Raw genomic sequence first — 19447 nt, forward strand, 5'->3', positions numbered from 1 at the left:
CTCTCCACAACATCCTGAATCTGATCACCTGGCAAGAAACAAAGCTCCTGAGGTACCGAGGCAGGCAGGCAGATGGCGCCTGCGTCCTGCACGGGGGGAGTCTCCAGTCCCCGCCACTTCCCTCCTCCTCTTGGTGCAGGTACTTGGTTCATGCTCGGCTGGCTCCGATGCCTCCCCCGACAGATCTCGCTTCCCCTTGCCTGTTCCCAGGCGGTTGCAGATCTGCACGCGGAGATTAGGTACAGACCTGAGACCTACCGGGAGCCCAACAGGAAGGCCAGATACGGAGTCTGAGATGCTATTAGCCTATGAATGGGATAACACTAATGGCTACTTCTGCATGTCTGCCACTGTTCTTTAATGCAACTAGGCTGTCACCAGATTTACAGAAAAAATGCCAGTAACATTTTCTTTGGGCCGTTTCTTGAACTGCTGCACTGGCAAATCTGGAGTCCCACCGCTCACCTAACGGAGCTCAGCTGATGGTGGCAAAGGTGGAAACCTCGTTACGGGCAGCCCTGGGTGAATTTAATGCCCTTCACTGGGAATGGAGGGGTCTTTCTGGACAGAGAAGAGGCCACGTGTACAGGGATTGAAGCAGGCTGAAAATAAACACCTAAGTGGGTAACTTTAACCTGCAGGCCAAAAGCAACCTGTCTTCTGTTATCTCGTGGGAAACTACCATGAGGTAGTTTGACCTGATCGCTATGTGCAGCCTGGACGTTTTATCTAATTCTCAGATGAATGGTTTTACCTTTGATAACACGGTACCACTGAAAAGCTTTTGGAGCCCTGAGTCATGACTGCTCCAGAAGGAAAAGTTGCCACCGCTATGAAACATAAGTATGGAAATAAGCAATCCAATGCAAAATCACACTGTTCAAGGTTGGGCTTTTACTTAAGGCAAAATATAATCACAGCTTTAATATTCATAATATGGATATAACACAGAGTTTGTTCTGCCACTATGAAGCTTAGTATTATCGCTGCTTTTAAAAAGCTATAAAATCTAGTTTCTATCATAATCTACAATACAAAACTAATACAATAAACACATTCTGAAAGATCACAGTGTTTAAAACATCAGCAGAGCAGGGGTCCTGCTTTTAAACGATAAGGTGCATTTCTAAAGAATCAAATCAATCTTGATTCTGTAGGGCCTGTACCATATTATGGCTGCGAATGGCTATTATACTGAGAAACCAATCTAGGGTGCGGCAGGTACTCAAGAAACAAGACCGTATGTTGGAATATATTGGATACTCAAGTGTCACCAACACAAACTAGACATGAAATAACACCCTTTGTTAGTAATGCCATTTAAGTTCCCTGTACTTTTTATTAGTATTGGCATTCATGTATATTGCAGACATATGGAGGGAAAAAATGGGAATAAAACTGCTATCAAATAGGGCCCTGCATATGCAAACACCCATGCTTTCCTCTCACTACACGAACAAGCAGTACTAATTCCATGGGACTCCTGCATAGAGGAAAGTTTGCAGGCTTGGGACCCAGAATGATGCAGTTTTGCCCCTATTTCACACCTGTGGAAGGACCTAACCTTGCATGCCTGAAATCAAGTGGAGATTCACCACTGACATCAGCAGGTGGCATATCAGGCCCTTAAAATGAGCACAGGAGGCAAAATCAGATCATCGTTAGAGGAAATCTTTCTTCTCTCATGTGTGGTCATGGTAATGAAGACAGAAGCAGAGTTCAATTTCTGGTCAGACAGCCTTTCTCTTCTATATGAAGTAGAAATAAATGTTTGAATAGGATTTGTTTTCTATTCACTATGGGATATAACTGATATCAGGACTTCTACATAAAATTTTCTGGCGAGTACGCATGTATAGTCATGCAGTGCTGTTGCTGAGTATCACTGCATTATAAAGTATCTTTTATTCAAATATCATTATACCACTAGGCAAAATGAGTTTTTAATTAATTTTCTGCCATTCTAGTTGGTATTGCTGTACTTGACCTAAATGCCTCCACCTTCTCTTTGAGTCACGCAATGAACAAAGTCAAGGGACTCCCTTGTAAGTATTAAAAATAAATAACGGCCTTAGGTATTTTCAAGCAGATTGCTATTTATAAATTGACTTTTTTCAGAGCATGATGTAAAATTTTAAATACACACGGTACAGGACCAACAGTGACATCTGTGACGGTACAAATTAGTCAGGAGGTTTAATAGCTCAAAGGCAGGTCAAAAAATTGGTGTGTGTTGGCTTTTTGGATCTATTTTTTTGAACTGCCTAAACATCGATAGTGTACATCACTTTTCTTCCATTAAATGATAGGAGTAGGCAGTAGGTTCAGCTACAGGCAACTCCTTCACAGGCAGCCTTTTTTCAGCATATGATGACTTTGCTATCATGGCAATGAAGCACTGTTCAAGGCAGCTAAAACCTGTACAGTGCACACTGTACCGCTATCGGTGCAATGAAGCAAACTGTGCTATTCTCTTGGAAAATGCCTATACACATCCCTAAACTGCAGTATTGTTTTGTGGGCCCTGAGCATTTTTGGCTTATGGCTTTGAAGTATGTTGTTCCCTCAGTAATGTGATTTTTGGTCATTTTCTTATTTCTTTTCAATTTAGCTTTCTGCTGCTTACTACGTAGTCCAGGACATACTTACATAAACTGAAATGTCTTCTCAGAGCAATCTAGACTGTGCTGTTAGCCAGCAATTGCTCATCGGTGTAGTTCTTCACAGGAAGATTACTCTTTAAAATCTACACAGCAATTCTTATTCCTGATACACTGATCTTCCTACAGATTAGAATATGCACTCATGCCAGTGAATATTCAAGGTATGTAGGAGAAGATTACCGCACCTGAGATTTACCTGGCAGACCTCAGAGATACACTGTCCATGGATCTTATAGGTCCAAGTAACAAGGATATATTCTCAAAATACATGCATATGCTAAAATAGGTCACTGTTTGCATAAAACATGCAATATGTTGGCAGATGCTGTAACTGTATATGCAGATAACGATTTAAGTACGAAGATTTGCTTATGAAAGTTTCCGTTTGCACATATTGCACCTGTATGTTTCTGAATACATCAGATACTTACATTTCGTTTTTTCCACAGTATTTTAAAAACTAATCAGTATTCTTATCATATTCTCTACATGTCCATATAATTATTATTAGAACATCGAAGTGGCATTACTTAATTTCACAGAGTAGTGAAAAGGGTGACCACTTTACCTGCATTCGTTTGTGCGTATTTCCCAGGACTATTTCAATGTGTATTTTGGGATGTTTAGCCATTTCACTTGTTTTTGATTGTCTTAATAGAATTGAGATACTAGAGAAGGGAACATGCTCCCTAGAAAGCCTCTCTGTTTTATTTAATGATGTAAAACATCAGTGATAGTTTGTTGTACTGTATAATGATTTTTCCTTAGCAGGTGGGAAATGACAGAGCCAGTGAGAAGAGACCACCTGGGAGTGCAAAATAATGTAATGCAAGTAAGTGGAACACCCCTCTTAAGCAAAATTAATCAATCTTATTTTCAAGAACAAAAGACCTGAGCTGCTGCTTCAGTCTTCTGAAGTTATTCGTAGGTCGGGGAAACTGAAGGAAACAAGGATGCAAACAAAGCAGATATTGAAAGCAGTGGCACAAAACGAATACGTTATCATGCTGAGAAGTTGTGAGTAGCAGGAAAAAATTAAGGTGTATTTGTTAGAACTGTACTGTTGATGAAACTTATTGCATCTGGCTGTATGAATCCTGAGATCACTAAATCTGGACATTACAGATCTAGTTTCCCTCAAAATTATTCCATGACAGTAATCTACGGATGACCTACCAAAAGTCACGAATAGTATATAGCTCCTTGAACTGATTTGTAGTCTACAGCTTTACTCACAAACAGCACCACACAAACACAGGTACATCACAAATAAGCACCGATACCCACACAATGCATCCTCTTTGCTTTAACAGCATAATCAGAAATACTATTATATCACTTAAATTGCCTACACTTTAGAAACTAAACACAGTCAAGAAACTAATGTGCAAACGTGACGTAGTAACTTGTGTTCTACACTTTGAAAGAGGCTTCTCAAGTTTCTGGTAACACAGTCTTTTGTCACAGCACCATGGAGGAATCTGTTCAGGAATACACTTTTTCAGTCTGTTAGGGCCTGATGCGGGAGCAGGAGGAGACAGCGTCCAGCTGAGAACGTCTAGCAAAGGTTGCACGATCGATTTCTCGAAGCAGTAAGGAGGGAACACAAAGGACCTTATTTTTTTATTACATTGAAAAGTGCTGATGGCTCTGCTCAGGTTGCTTTCCTGCCCATGTCTTAAAAGCAACAAATAAAGGCTGCAACAGCATGTATGTAACAGCATATATAGTACAAAGCAAAAAAAGCAGATAGACAATTAAGAGGAGGGAAAAGATGAAAAAACCCTGCTCATTTAATGATTGGCTTTTTCGGAAGAGCCCTGGGGTGTATTTACACTGTGTTCAGAAGCTGTGACTACAGCATGTCTAGTAGCCACCTTAACCCAGCTAGGTCAGGTAAGAAAAGCCACGAAGCTCTAAGAATGAGCTCAAAGCGCCATGACTGATGAAACAGATGAATAATTATGTTCCAAGACTGTACAAGATGTATCCCATGAGACTGGATGTTCACGTTACTGTTACTGATCTTAAGGGTCAGTAAACGAAGTTTGCATGCTGCCCTTGCTGAAGTCAGCGCCGAACTCCCGTAACTTGCAGAGAGATGTTTGGGACTTAGATTTTGAAAACTGGGTGGTTGCATGGGTTTTCTCATTGTTGAATGGACTAACTCTTACTCACATAACTATTTCCTTTCTCACAGGATTAGTATCAAATGAAGCCAAACACATGGCTTCATGTATGGAGAAGGGCTGCAGAGACAGAAGATTGTTTTGTGGGTGCTGTTGAACACAACGCAGAGCGGAGCGGAGTCTCCTCTGAATGTAAATCAGAAGGAATTAATTCTACAAAGAGACACTGAGGGAAAGCCACCAGAAAACTGACACTGAATTCTTAATGTATATTTCCTGCCATTTATGAACAATTGTATTAAAAGATCAATGCAAACACGATCGTTAGAAGTTAAGCATAATAAAATGGAGTGATTTTATTTATACCTATTATGGTAAATTTTAACATATATGTGGTATATGTTACAATATCAGCATTCATGACTTACTTAGGATCTAAGTTACTGTACTGAGTTTTTGTGCTCTAGATTTATCAAGGTTTTGGCAAAGATTTTCTTCTTCAAGCATCTCCTGAGAAATAACTAACTGGAAACAATTAAATATTGTGGCCCAGTGATAATTAGAAAGTAAGCACTGGGGACAAAATCTAGAGGTTGTGATTACTATGCTGATATGCGTAGATTCTGTTAAGGCTTAAGTTTGGAGTTGTTTGGGGTTTTTTGACTGTGTAGTTATCAAAACACTAAGCCTTTTTGTTTTATGTTTGCATCTCTGAAAAAAATGATTGACAATAAATGCAGGATTGCAACAGCTTGAGTCCAGATCATAGCAAAACCTATTTCTCTGTCTTACAGTAAGATAGAACACAGTTACAGTAGCTATCTAAATGCTATGGCAAAAATGTTGTTACTTACATGTTTTAGCTGAGTGACATTACCCTACAATAAAAATTTGGACTGAAAAGCTATTGACCACAGGGAAAAAGTGGATACACCAAGTTTTACCTTCCTTAAACATCTGTCTAAAAAGTTCGTTATGATATATATATTAGACACCCGCATTACACGAAACAACTAGAGAAGAATCCTAATGGACTTGGGATCTTCACTACTGACAATTGACTTTGCTCTGATCTAACCGGAGCATTTAAACATGGCTGGGCAGAGCACGCACACGTCTCCATTGACTTTTTAATTTAGCCTCACGTGTACCTCCCTGTGAAATACATCCTCCTATGTGTATGCATCTCACTGCTCAGCATAACGAAGTAACATTAATGGCTTTCTTAAAAGACCTTTTATCCCACAAATAATAAACACATAATAACTGTGTATTGAATTTTAACATTTCCATTCACCAAAAAATCCCTAAGCTCTTGACAAACTGACACAGAACTGCATTGCTTTATTGACCAATTAAATATGGTTACTTCTATGATTAAGTAATTAATTAGAGCTGCACAGTGCAAGACAAAATAGCAGAAATCCTAATCTGCAGCTCATAATAATGCAAGCCATCTCATTAAAATAAGTGGTGAGAGTAGGAATGGGATTACTGTATTAAAATGCGGAAGGATTGCAAGACCTGGCTCCAACTTATAGCCTGATCAAGACCCACTGAACTTAAATGGGAACTTTCATCCATTAGGCATTAAAAATAAAGAAACTGTAATCTCCTCCAGCTGAGAATGCAGGAAGAGAGACCGCATTGTTTGGAAGTGCATGTAGGTCAGCTTTTTCACCCTAACTGCGATTTTTGACATACTGGTCTTCCCAATCTGTCTTTAAAGGTAATTGCATTACATTATTCCCATATAAATAAAAATAAATAAATAGTAAATATATTTTAAATACAGATATTGATTTTATAGTTTTTTTAGTACAAATCTACGTTAGCATTTTCTTTAGCTTTCAAGTACCATGTCATATATATAATACATATAAACCAGCATATAATTGCAACCTTAAGTGCTAGTGCAACTAGTGTTGAGTAACCCATTTATTTCTATAGCTACAAATCATTTGGGCATATGCACTATTTTGTTAACTGGGAAGAGAAGCAATTTTGAGTTTTGTTATCAGGCTTTTCTTAAGATCAGTATGCCATCCAAGGTTTGCATTCAGATTGCAGGGTTTGCAGTGAACAATTCATCAAGGAAAACAGATTTTCTATTCTCTGAAATATGTATGTTATTGTTCAGAAATGCTGCTATAAGTAATTAAGTTTTAAAGGAAGCTTTTGTGTCACTGAACAATACTTATCTAGCAATGCTGTACCGTGAAGAAAGCATCTGCCTGCTGTATCTTTGCTATAGAACTTTTCAATCCAAGTCGTCTCCATGGCTCCACTCATCTTCCCTGTGACAGGGAAAGTATTGACAAGAAGTGGCACGGTAACAGTAAATCAGTAAGGAGACCAGCTCCTCGCCACAGACTGAGCTCTGAAAGGAAGGGTCAAATTCAGTTCTCATTCACACACATGAAACCTCACTAGCTGAAATGAACCAGCGAAGCTGCAGGCTGAATATATAGCTATCGACAACTATCATTATATGCATATGAAGATGAAAGAGCTCCAAGATACAGGTATTTCTAATACATGTTACTAGAACTAGTAGATGTGGTTTAGGTAAAAAATCCCAGATTTTGCCTTTGTGCAGTGTAGTGACATGTCTACGACACCCTCCCCGATAAGTGCATCACTGCATGAAGACTTGTCTTTGCAGGTCTCTTTTTAAAACCTACTGGATGCACCACTGTTTCTTCTTTGCATGTCCCTGTAATTCTAGTTTGCCTTTTTTTTCTTCTGTGTAACCACCAAATTAAAAGTTTGATAATGCCCCTTTCTCTCTCACTTGAATAATTAGATTTTGCTTCTTATTACAGCTAAATATCTACCACATCAGATTCAATCACTTCCCCCATTATTTTTTTCACTGACCCATTTTTTTTGACCACACACGTCCCTCCCAAAGCCCCAGGGTATTTTCTTTTTCACCTGACTCCCAGCTACGTTAAGGCTAGCATTAGTGGTACCACTGGCTTGTTTTGTAAATAGCCTCTCTTGACAAATAAGTGAAACCGCAGGTGCCCTCTCCCATCGCCACCAGGATGCGGCCCCGGAGAACGTTACTCTCTAGACAAAGACACTGAAGAGAGGAAACTCGGCTTGGTTGGGTTGCAGCAAGTCAGTCAGGAAACACACAGTTCCCGAGAAGCCTTCATACAGACTATATACACTTTCTAATGCTCGGGAACCAGCCTTAAATTCTTCTGTAAATAAGAACTCTGCAAACCTAAGAAACAGGGGAAAAAAAAAAGAGAGTTTGTTATTGTTTGGTGTCCTTGTATGTCTACTTACTTGTTGTTTGAAAGCATCGTTTTAATAACATTCAATGATTAAAAAAAAGTAGAATGTTCATTATTTTACCTTATGTGGAAATTTAATTCTCTGATTTCCACAATAAACTGAGGTCCATGAGATCTAGAAAAGCCAAACCTTTGTGATCTGTACATGTGTTATGCTTCTTTGAGAGCTATAAACTTTTTCTGATGTCTATGAGACATATTATTAAACAAATACTTTTTAATAACTTTTATCTTGGTTGTTATTTCAGCAGGATGCAAGCCACATTTCACATCGATGCAACAAGTTCTGTAATGCTGAAATAACTACACAAATAAAATGTTCTCGCTTCAAAGCAAATGGCTGAAAATAAGTCACCCTAATTTCTATACCACTTCCCCTCATTATTCTATGCTGTAAGGAAAACAGTAACAGACATTGAGTACTATCTTTTTAAACATGTATAGTAAATTACAGAAATAAAATTGAAGATAATTGCAGCACTGTGACAGAATTTTCAGTGGGATATACTTGCTTGCATCAGGACAAAATGGAATTAACCCCACTAGCTAAGCCAAATAGCACAATGTCAAACTGGCTAAAGCTGGGAATGATAAATTAAAAAAAACAGTAAAATAACAGCAAAGCAGGTCCTATACTTATTTTCCATGTTCAGTAGCAAGGGATAGTGTTAAATGCTCTGAAAATCAGAACAAATCAATGTAACGAACAGCAGCACATTTTACTCTGCTCCTGGACTTGGGTACGCAACTTGGCTGTTCTGAACTCATGTCAGGACGAGACCCGGGTGTGCGCCGCTCCTCCCCATCCACCTCGGTTCCCTCCGAAGGAGCGCAGGCTCATGGGCAGGGAGGGAGGGAGCCCAGGAGAAACCGATGCTTCTCCCACCACAGGCAGCCTGGAAGCAGGACTGCAGGGCTCCCCGCAGAGTGCGCCTGCCCCACAACTCCCAGGTAGAATTGCACCTGAGGCTTAAACACTCAGGTTACATGAGAGGGTGGTGATCACAGACTCTGAGCAGCTTTATAAATGTTCTTGAAACTTTCCGGTATTACTCTGAATCCAGAAAGGTAGGAATGCTAACCTTTGTGCCCTGTAAATGTATTTTGAGTTTCCAGTGAGCCTATACAGCAGCAGGAACACATAAGCACTACCAGCCACTCCATGGCATATTCCAGGTCCCTTCTTCAACAGGCCTTTCTGCCAAGTTAGCTCTCCACAGCGGATGCAAGTGTCCAGATACTGAGGCTTCTTGGAAACCAGGTAAGCTTTGGCAAACAGATATGCAATGCCTAGGAAAACAGCAGTGAGATTGTCTTTTGTAATAAGTAGGCCAAGGGTTTCACAGAACACAGAAGAAAGCAAAGATTAATACACTAAAAGACTGCAGTCTCAAGCTCTACACATGTCAACGTAACGTATCTACATGCTACATATGGAGGGGAGAGTATCTGGTATGCTAAAAAGCATACGGTAAGATGTACTTATCCACCCCCTGTGACACCACCACTTTCAATCTCTTCAATGCATTACTGAATTTCAGGGTTTACTCTAACATTCCCAGTCTTTCATCAATTTAAAACAGTAGTCACATTTTTGCCTTTAAAACAGTGAACTCTTAGTACTGCCTTCTATTGGTTTCAAATCCCCATTCACCTCACCTATTTACACCGACAGAAGCACAAGGATGAGCAAGATAATTTCTTACATTGGCAACAGATACATTTTTTTACTGAACGAGAAAAAGAAACTTTTTTTTCAGTGGGGCCCATGCTGCTTTATTCTAGTTATAAACAGTTATGCATACTAACTTCTGTTAAAAAAAAAGGAGCAGCTATTTGGCTTATTTTTAGAGGGGATTCAAATAAATTAATCATAATCTTCAACAGAGCACTGCACAGCTCAGTTCACCGTAACCTTAAAAGAATGCATATAACACATAACCAAATCAAGCACCTAAGGAAATGTTTAGAATAGCTCACTTGTGGTCTGAATATAATATACACTGAAGTAGCTGAAAAGTGTTCTTGTGAACTACATGTGCGTTATTACCCAAGAACAGTGATGGGATACAGGATTTTCTGGGGAAGAGCAATAGCAATTAATGAATTTACATGTCTCTAAATGTCTCCTAAAGTAACTTCTTTATGCCCTTTGGGATTTTGTCACTTTGGTTGAGTCTCACTGCATATGTCTCCACTAATAGTTAAAACCAAGTCAAACGCCACTCTCAAGATACTGAAACAAAGAGGGCATCTTCCCTGCAGGTTTCATCACTAGGCCAGCCATGCTGTAGAAGTAACTTTTTCCTCTTAAAAATAAAAAAGGTTGGTAAGCAAAAGCTGTTTTCACTTCACTTCATTACAGTGCGAGAGCAAGAAGCTTGTTCCTTAATCATACCAACAAAAAGATAATGCATCAGCAGAAAGCACATTTAAGGGATGTTAATTATAATGTACTCTTTGTAATTTAAATAGAACACCTTTAAAAGCAATGCATCAATGCTCATGGACATTCGTTAATAAAAGTAAGTTTTTCCGTAGCCTTCTAGGTTCATGCTACCAAGCCAATATGACTAGTTAGCAATAAAATTCTGCTTGGGGGTAAAAAAGCAATTTCAATATACAGGTTTGCTTGCCAAAATTGCTGATGTATAGGATTAGATTCTGAACTGACAGACATCAGCCTTACCTCATGAACCCAAACTAAGGATTGATTCTCTTCCTCTCTGAAAAGCAGTTTTATACGGGTGACTTTCAGAAAAAATGCCCCTTGCTAGTACAAACTCCCCTTCACATGAAAATACTTTGGTCAAATTTATGCATTATCCATGAAACAAGTGCAGCTTAAACTTTGATTCTGATGAGGGGGGAAAAAAGCTATTCTGAAGGCCTCCCCAAAACTCAGAGATGTCTCTGTATCTGTGTTCTTTCGCGTACTACTTCTCTGTCCACCCTTATGCTGTCTTTTGACACAACTGTACCATTCTTTGAGGTCTTGTCACGAAAGGGAGCAAGAGTGGAAAACATACAGCCCAGGATCACCAGAATTCTTTCAGCTGTGATCACCTGTGCTTTTAAGGCAGAAAATACACCTATCCTTCCAGCTGCTTCAGCGATAAATAAAACACTCGTAACGGGAAGAAAAAGCTAAATAGTTTGCCTCCATCTCATAAAATGTCAAAATTGGTCAAATTTAACCTGAGATTATCTTCTACATGGAATCACCTAACGTGGAAAAACAGTGTGATCAGCATCTGGCTATTGATAGCATCAATGGGAAAAGAACCTGGAGCTCCATGACACCAGTGTACAAGCTCATTCTCCCGCTCAATTGTCTCTCCCAGCTCAGGAGGCCAGTTGCTGTTCTGTTCTTGGTCCATAAGAAAATCAACGCTCTGCCACACAAGCTCCTGATCTGCTGGCTGCAGGTACTCATAATAGGAAAGCAACATCTGAAGGATTGATGAAAGCCCATGTGCTGCACCTGTAAAGAACAGAAACGGTCAAATTAGAGGGTAGGTTTAGGTCCTACCTCCATCTCACAGCAACTTCCCTTGGGACTGATTTCCTTCTCAAGTGCATGGCTTTTTCATCTTCTTTACGCATATTACAAAAGTGCTTGGAATAAAAGCTTTCTAGGTGCATGACACTATGATTTGTTACTACTTCTGTCATTTCCAGTTCCCTTAGCTATGCAAAAATACATATGAATTTTTTCTGCTCTCACTTTCGATATGACTGAAACTCAGTGCATGAAGTTAAACTGAACCTAAACTGAATACTGTTTCAAGATGTTATTCTTCTTGACACACTACTGAATCTGGACAATTGTTCTGAAGTCTTTGTTGAACCAAAATTGAAACTGGACCATAAATGGTATTCCCAGTTACTGATTGACAGTGTCAGTCAGCTAAAACCTGACTTTCGGCGCAAGAATTGTCTGTACCTCCCAGGGTCTGTGGAGCAGCACCACTCAGTGACTTCTCCCTCTGCTCCCCTGCCAGAGAACTCACTAACATCTGCAAACCAATCTCTCTCACGCTTTCTGCAGTGTGACATTGTGCCTTGAGGACACATTGTCCCCTTGAGGGACCTGCTCAATGACCTTTCACCACTGCTTCAGATGAGCTCCAGCTAAGCTGCTTGCGATGGGCAGGAGCTGACCATATGCTTGAGTTGCACTGCTACGGCCAAAAAACGCTCTGCGAGTCCCTGCATGGCAACAACAGCTAAAAAATAACATCCCCTGACAGCTCTCTCCGGTAATCTTCTCCACATAGGCATGGGCACCACACCTCTCGCTGCCTCCATCTGGCAAGGGCAGATTTACCAGGGCAGAAAGGAGAAGAGGGAATGAAGCTGCTGCCTGCTGCTCCCCTGGTGCAGCAGAGGCACCTCTTGCGTTCCCCAGCACTAGGCAGCATCAGTCCTTCCCTCCAGCTCTTCAGTCCCACTTAGCAGTTTTAGGAGGTTGGATGGTCCCAACTCAGTCAGGAGAAATCCCACACTGTAGGTTTTATATATTTTATTTCTGAAGCGTGTACTGGCTCAGCATCCACACACAGCATCACTTTCAAAATAGTTGGTGTGTTTTACTCACCAAGATACTCCGTTCCATAGTAGGAATACATGAGTGGGAATGGTTTCCTCTTCTTCACTGCGTACTGCTTTCCTGATTCTAGTATGGCCAGGCAAATTGATTTTATTTGTGCTGGGGTCAGCACCTAAACAGAAACATCAAAACAAACATCAAGCCTATTATAATAATTTTCTTCTTCAGACGTTTTTCAGGACTCTGCTTTTTTGCTTGTGCACAAGACAAAGTACTGCCTTTAATCTTACGAGCATGCTGTAATGTACATCCTTATCAAGAGTTCCGTACATAAAACAGTAAATTTACATGTTTCTCAAAAACACGGTTTCATCCCATCTCAGGGAAGTGATTGTCAAATCTTTAGCTGCACAGATGAGGTGAAGAGAGGCTCACTAAGAGCTCCTGCCTTTCCTTCCCAGAGATCCATCAGTCTGATGCAAGCTGACAACAAGCAGCAGGCAAGCTGCAGAACAACAGCCTCCAGACTGGAGGAAAAGACATTAGGAGAAGACAAAGGAAAACAGACCTATAGAAGTAAATGTTACAGGCTTTATTGGGACATACTGAGCTAGACAGATTTTTCTCAGACAATATAAAAAAGAGGAAGCAAGGAAGAGGTTACTAAATTTTACTGAAAATCAATACTACATATGTGGGTTCAGCAACATCTTAGTAATAAGAGTGAGGCCTTCTTACTTCAAGAAAACGCTAAGGAAAATGAAGTGCAAGACAGGTTTCTATGAAGAGAGACTAGCTATGTTTATGGAACTTTATCATCATGAACTGCCTTTAATGCAGTCCTAAGAAGGAACTAATGCCTTACTCTTAGTGGTGTCAAAAATAAGTAAGATTGACAAATTATATATTTCACCAGACATGAACTTTTCCAAGTTACTGACCTAAAGCATTCTGTGAGGAATCGGTTTTACAGGTTTTAACTACAGCTCTAATGATACGCAATTCACTGCAACCATCAGCAATTTCCTCTGTGTCAGCCACACCTGTACATTACTGACCAATACCTAGGTCATTAAAATAATTTAGCTGAAGTAGTGTTTTGGCTTTAGGGGAAAGCCTGTATGGCAGCTGTACTTCGCGAAAAAATATTTCAACTTATGAGAAGAGAACTGGGAAAGAAAAAAGGCAAAATGAGGCAGAAAAAAGAAAAAGCCTGTAGAAATAGCCTTGACAAGATAAATAGTAATCCTAAAACTAACTGGAATATCAAGATAATGTCTTTACAATGTATCTGAACACATTTGGTTTTGCCATAATTTGTATTATCATAGGATTTACAATTACTTCTTCAAGTTTAAAAAATACTGTTAGCATGAAGTATGGAGGCAACGTCTGTTATCAACTATATTCTCTCATTTGACATGTAAAAGATACTACGGCTAATTAATGTCACTTAGAACTTGACTGAAAACTAATGGCTGAAAAACCTTGTTTGTCTATCTTACCTTGCTCCCTGACAACAAGGCATTTTATTACAGCTGCTCCAAATGACTATGATATTTGTACAACCTGGAGAACAACCTGCTTCTGTTCTTGATTAGTGTTCTTTAATGTTACTGCAGAAGTAAATAAGCCGTTAACATCTGCAGACTTCACTCATTTCCAGTCATTTTTCAATGAATTGTTTTAGCTTCACTGAACTTCAAGAAACGGTTTACATCCTAAGCAAACAAGGAGATCAGAGGCACGGTGAGACACACTGCATTCCCTCCAGAGCTCTCATTTTACTGTCTTGCAGTTTGGGATGTAGTCCTCCAAATCCTACACTTTGTAAAAGGATTAGTAAGGTAACCCTTTAAAAACAAATGTGAAGGATAAGATCTCCTGGTTGTAATTCTGGAAGGCAAAGGCATGCTGATTAGAAAAATCATAATCAGTTAATTTTCTGTATGTAATGGTTCCTTTACTTACTAAATCAACTGGCTTTCAATATAAACCATGTTTTGCTAAGCATATTTTCATGTTCGGTGTATTTAATTTTTAAATTGAATTAACGACTGTTTTAAAATGCTGATTGTGTATTTTAAATGGATTTAAACTTCTACCCAAATCCAGCCTTGCACAATGCTGCATAAAGAAGTATCAGCTAGCAAGAAATGCATTGTTCACCATTTTTTAATATAAAGTAAGTGTAAAAAGTCAAACACTTAAGCACTATGATTACTTAAGTGTATAGATAGTATACCCTTTTGGCTGGCATAATGAAATATGCTAATGAATATCACCTCTTTTTCAGAATGCAAAAAAAGCCCACTTGCAAAGTCAGATGAAAAATGATTATTTAAAATCATGATTAGAATGGATGATAGAAATCAACCCATCCTGACCCACTTCCACATTACCAAAGACAATGGAAAAGAAGATAACCTGTACATCTTGAAAGCAACCTTCTCTCTGGCCACTCGGACTGACCTGTATGCTTAAGGCAGGTAGGAGATGTGTCCTAACTAATAGCTAAATAAGAAAATTTTTGTGCTGACTCCAAGTATCTCTTGCCAAGTGCCTCAATCCACGGTCATTGTAGGGCTGCTGCCTGTTTTCCAAAACAGTTAAATATGAAGGATTTTATTTGATCCTTATTCTAGGAAATGGTTGGCTGGAACAGAGACCCTCACTTATCATCATTATTAGTGGCCTTCCAAAGGCTGAATGATCAGAGATCACATTTAAGATCTCCATCAGCTTGCTACATTTGAACCAAATTTGTGTTAAAACCCCCTCAGATTTCTTCCACCTTGCCAAGAAATAAAATCTGTGGCTAGTCTCTGTATGCTTCCTCACAATATCTTTAATAAAACAGCTAAAAACTTATGGCCAAAACAACAATCATAGAATACATTAATCATAATCACAGATGGTGTAGCCGTAGTTCTACAAAGTTCATTTTCATTTCAGTGTAGTCGCAATGCCTCCTTGCCCCTGGGAATTACAGAAGCAGTATGTTTAATTAGGGATGGCAAAGAAATAGACTGATCATCCCAAAGGCTTTGAAAGGATAAATTGCATATTGATATCACATCTTCTGGTGAAAGCTGTCAGATGCTTTAATGAAGAATAAAGCCACTATGAGTATAGGCTACCCAGAAAAAAATTTCATGCTTGAGATAGCTACATTTTTTGAGAAACTTCTTGAATGTCATTTAATATGAGCTGGCTACACAGTAGGTAAAATTATTCTTTATCATGTCAGTACTCAGCCAAAAGACTACTGACACTAAGAGATATATTGCTGGTGGTTTAGTATTTCAGCTAACTCTTTTTGTATTTTTAAAGACATCACACCTATCCTATCACACTAGAAGTGTTCATTTTAGTCTCCTCGCTAGACCGAAGTATGGAATACATGCATTCCACATTTCCACTGCAATTTCCGTATCAATTGGTCGGTAGAGTTCTTTATTTTCTGTTTTAAATCATTGTCCAGTGATGCTGTGTGCTGTTAAGTAACTGTTCCACTCACACTGGTGACAGCTGTGTTCCCATATACCCTTTACTTTAAGCACAATGCTTAAGCAGCACTATAATACTTAGTATTTGTACTACTGCCTGTGCCTAGGAGCCCTACTTACAGTAAAAAAAGCCACTGTGATTGTTTCTAAAGTATCTCCATTTTTCTCTTGTGCCACTGCAAATAATATGCCTTCTCCCATTAAGGCACTCCACAAATTTGTGAATTATTTAAGGCAGGTATTTTATTCAGTAAATCCCTGTGTTGTGGTTTAACCTCAGCCAGCAACTGAGCACCACAGAGCCGCTCGCGCACTCCCCCCAACCCGGTGGGATGGGGGAGAGAATTGGAAGAGCACAAGTGAGAAAACTTGTGGGTTGAGATAAGAACAGTTTAATAATTGAAACAAAATAATAATAATAATGGTAATAATAGTAATAATAATAAAAGAATACACAAAGCAAGTGATGCACGATGCAATTGCTCACCACCTGCCAACCGATGCCCAGCCAGTCCCCGAGCAGCGGCCCCCCCCCCCCGGCCAGCTTTCCCCAGTTTCTGTACTGAGCATGACGTCACATGGTATGGAATGTCCCTTGGGCCAGTTTGGGTCAGCTGTCCTGGCTGTGCCCCCTCCCAGCTTCTTGTGCCCCTCCAGCCTTCTCAGTCGGCAGGGCATGGGAAGCTGGAAAGTCCTTGACTAGTGTAAGCACTGCTTAGCAACAGCTAAAACATGGGTGTGTTATCAACACTGTTCTCACACTAAATCCAAACCACAGCACTGTACCAGCTACTAGGAAGGAAATTAACTCTATCCCTGCCGAAACCAGGACACCCTGTTAAGTCAGCAAGGAAGTGCCAAGTCTACAGCAATCACAGAACATCATCCTTTTTTGTTGTTAGCAGTCTTTCTCAACCTGAGATTGTTTAGTTGGAAGTAAATTATTTCACAACTCCTTTTAATCTACTAAGACAGATTTAATAATATATTGGTTATGACAATGCTAGGCCCTAGATAAGTGTTTCAAAAACCGTAGACAGAAATCTTGACCTTGAGGATTAGGCAGAAAGAAGCAGGACTAGCTCTTCTTTGCTTCTGATTACAGTAACATTTTCAGCACTTCATCATTCCTCTGAATGCTTGCTACAAGCCCCTTGGCTCATGATTTGCCTTTTGAAAACCACTGCTACATAAAACTGCATACTGTATTGAGTATATTTGAGGACTGTAAGCTTTTAATTCTTTTAAAAGATCTGTATTTATTTTCTTAGAGCTCTTTCCTGTATGTAAGTAACAGAAGGCATTACTGAATGCCAAGTATCTTTATCTTTTTATAGGTGCATCAGGACTTTAGGAGGTAACAGCTACACTTACATTATTGTGGAAAAAGCCACCTTTTACACGTATAAAAAATTTGAATACGCATCTAACCAAACCCCTCTCTGTCACACTTCTAAAAAGCCATTTACATGCATTCGATCATACACTTTTTCTGATGCTGTAGAAACTGTCAAAAATAACCTGAAAAAAATGGGTCAGTCTACAAATAACCTATGATTCTATGATAACAGGAGCTTTGCCATTAGTCTCCTGTGCTGGAAGCCCAGCAGAGGGAGCTTGTGAATTAGTTATAATACTCAAAAATGCTGTAAAAAATAGATATACGTGTCTGTCTTCAGCAGGACAGCTGACTCAAGCAGAAAGATGCTGGAGCCAACTTGGTAATTTAATGACACCTTACTGCACTGCGTGATGTTTAAGTTTACTCCTTAAGCTTGATCTTTTCCTACCAAAGACAGGGGCTGGGATTGTTCAAGCACCTTTCTGTGCAATGTCATGGTCAGGTTTTTTTTTCCTTTCGGATGATGCTAACACCTGAAGCCGTGGAAGAGTAGCAGGTACAAAGACAGAGGGGTCTGCCTCCTCCTAGTGTTATTCCAGTTTGATTGATCTACCTCTCCTGCAGCACAGTGGGAAACCCAGCTCCAAGTGCACAGCTGTCTGCTTCCCTTACGAGCAGTGTCAAGTACACACTTCTTTTAAAAAACAAATGTTCTTTTAAAAATTTCCCGAAAACTTTGTTCAAGGAATCGGATTAGTTCCTGAAGTACTACTGACACTGTTGCTAATGCAGTATGTTTCATGCTGTAACAGCACCACGAACAGCACTTTCTAGAGGGCATACTTTCCCAAATTTCTCATATTAACACAGCTACATGACAGCGTGTGAAGACTCAGCACGACTACTAACAGGATTGTGTCAGTTCATTGGAAAACGGTACTTGACTGCAATCTTGAGTAAAACAGACCACTACAGATCCCACTGGTATTGCTTGGTTTTAACACGTAAATTTGGGGTTTTTTGAGGTTTGCTCTTTGCCTCAGCAGCATGGAAACAGCAACGTCAGTCCTGTACTGTTTTGTGGGTCACTAATCATGAGTCCAATCAGAAACTGAAGGCTGCATTTATTCCTGATGAAATCAGATTACTGGTAAAGAAGATAATACAGCACTTTTGTTATTGCTAACAGAGTACAAAATTTCCATAGGTCTCACTTGCCAGGACTGTGTAGCACTAAACCCATTCAATTCTGCTGTTAAACCTGTCCTTCAGAAGGGGAAAATTTCAGACACGGCTGCAAATGAATTGTTGCAGAAAAGGATGGAGCACAACTGTTACTGTAGCTAGGAGGCTGAGAGCAGCTGGTGCTGCTACACAGTTGGTCAAATGCAATGAGCATCTCTATTCATTGTGTCTCAACTTAAACACTGGAGAGTTTCAAGGAAAAAACAGCAATCGGCCTTTCTTCAAGCTCCCCCTATCCTGGATCAATGAAGAGAAAGGGAAAACATGAGTTTTTCCAGTTACACTCTGTTCCTCCTTCCTATCTGTCTCCCCCCCAGTTAAAGACAGGCCCGAACATCTCTCATGCAGCTGCACCGGGGTCTGGCTGGATACAGCTATCTAGTTCTAATACAGTGGCTCTCCTAGGTCTTGGGAAGGAAACGAGGTCACCCGCTTTACTTGAAGACAGTAGGGAAGCACAACCCCCCCGCTCTCTGCTGCTGGAGAACCGAAGCAGGAAGGATGTCAAGGAACAGATCTAAGAGCAGAGCAGTTCAGATAACCAACATGACGGAGGAGGTATCAGTCTGCCTATTGAGAGCTTAGGTGCTGTTCAGCCGAAGGTGGCTGATCAACAGCAAAGACAGCAGGGAATTGCTCAGGAGGACAAGTCCCATCATGGAAGAAGTGAGGTACCCCGGGATGCGCTCCTGTGTTACA

General features: G+C 40.0%; 1 protein-coding gene across 1 annotated transcript in view; it reads right to left on the minus strand.

Annotated features, from left to right (window-relative positions):
• Positions 1–874: 874 nt before the first annotated feature.
• The window catches only part of LANCL3 (LanC like family member 3), a 40307-nt gene continuing 21734 nt past the window's right edge, over positions 875–19447 (minus strand). The window contains exons 2-5 of the mRNA XM_076355635.1: positions 12701–12824; positions 11387–11584; positions 9183–9390; positions 875–8027 (exon numbers count right to left, since the gene is read on the minus strand). Of these exons, the coding sequence (XP_076211750.1) occupies positions 7868–8027; positions 9183–9390; positions 11387–11584; positions 12701–12824 (690 nt within the window). The 3' untranslated portion in view covers positions 875–7867. The remainder of the gene's footprint in view (positions 8028–9182; positions 9391–11386; positions 11585–12700; positions 12825–19447) is intronic.

The sequence above is a fragment of the Aptenodytes patagonicus genome, chromosome 1 (genome assembly GCF_965638725.1).
Source record: "Aptenodytes patagonicus chromosome 1, bAptPat1.pri.cur, whole genome shotgun sequence".
NCBI classification, from domain to species: Eukaryota; Metazoa; Chordata; class Aves; order Sphenisciformes; family Spheniscidae; genus Aptenodytes; species Aptenodytes patagonicus.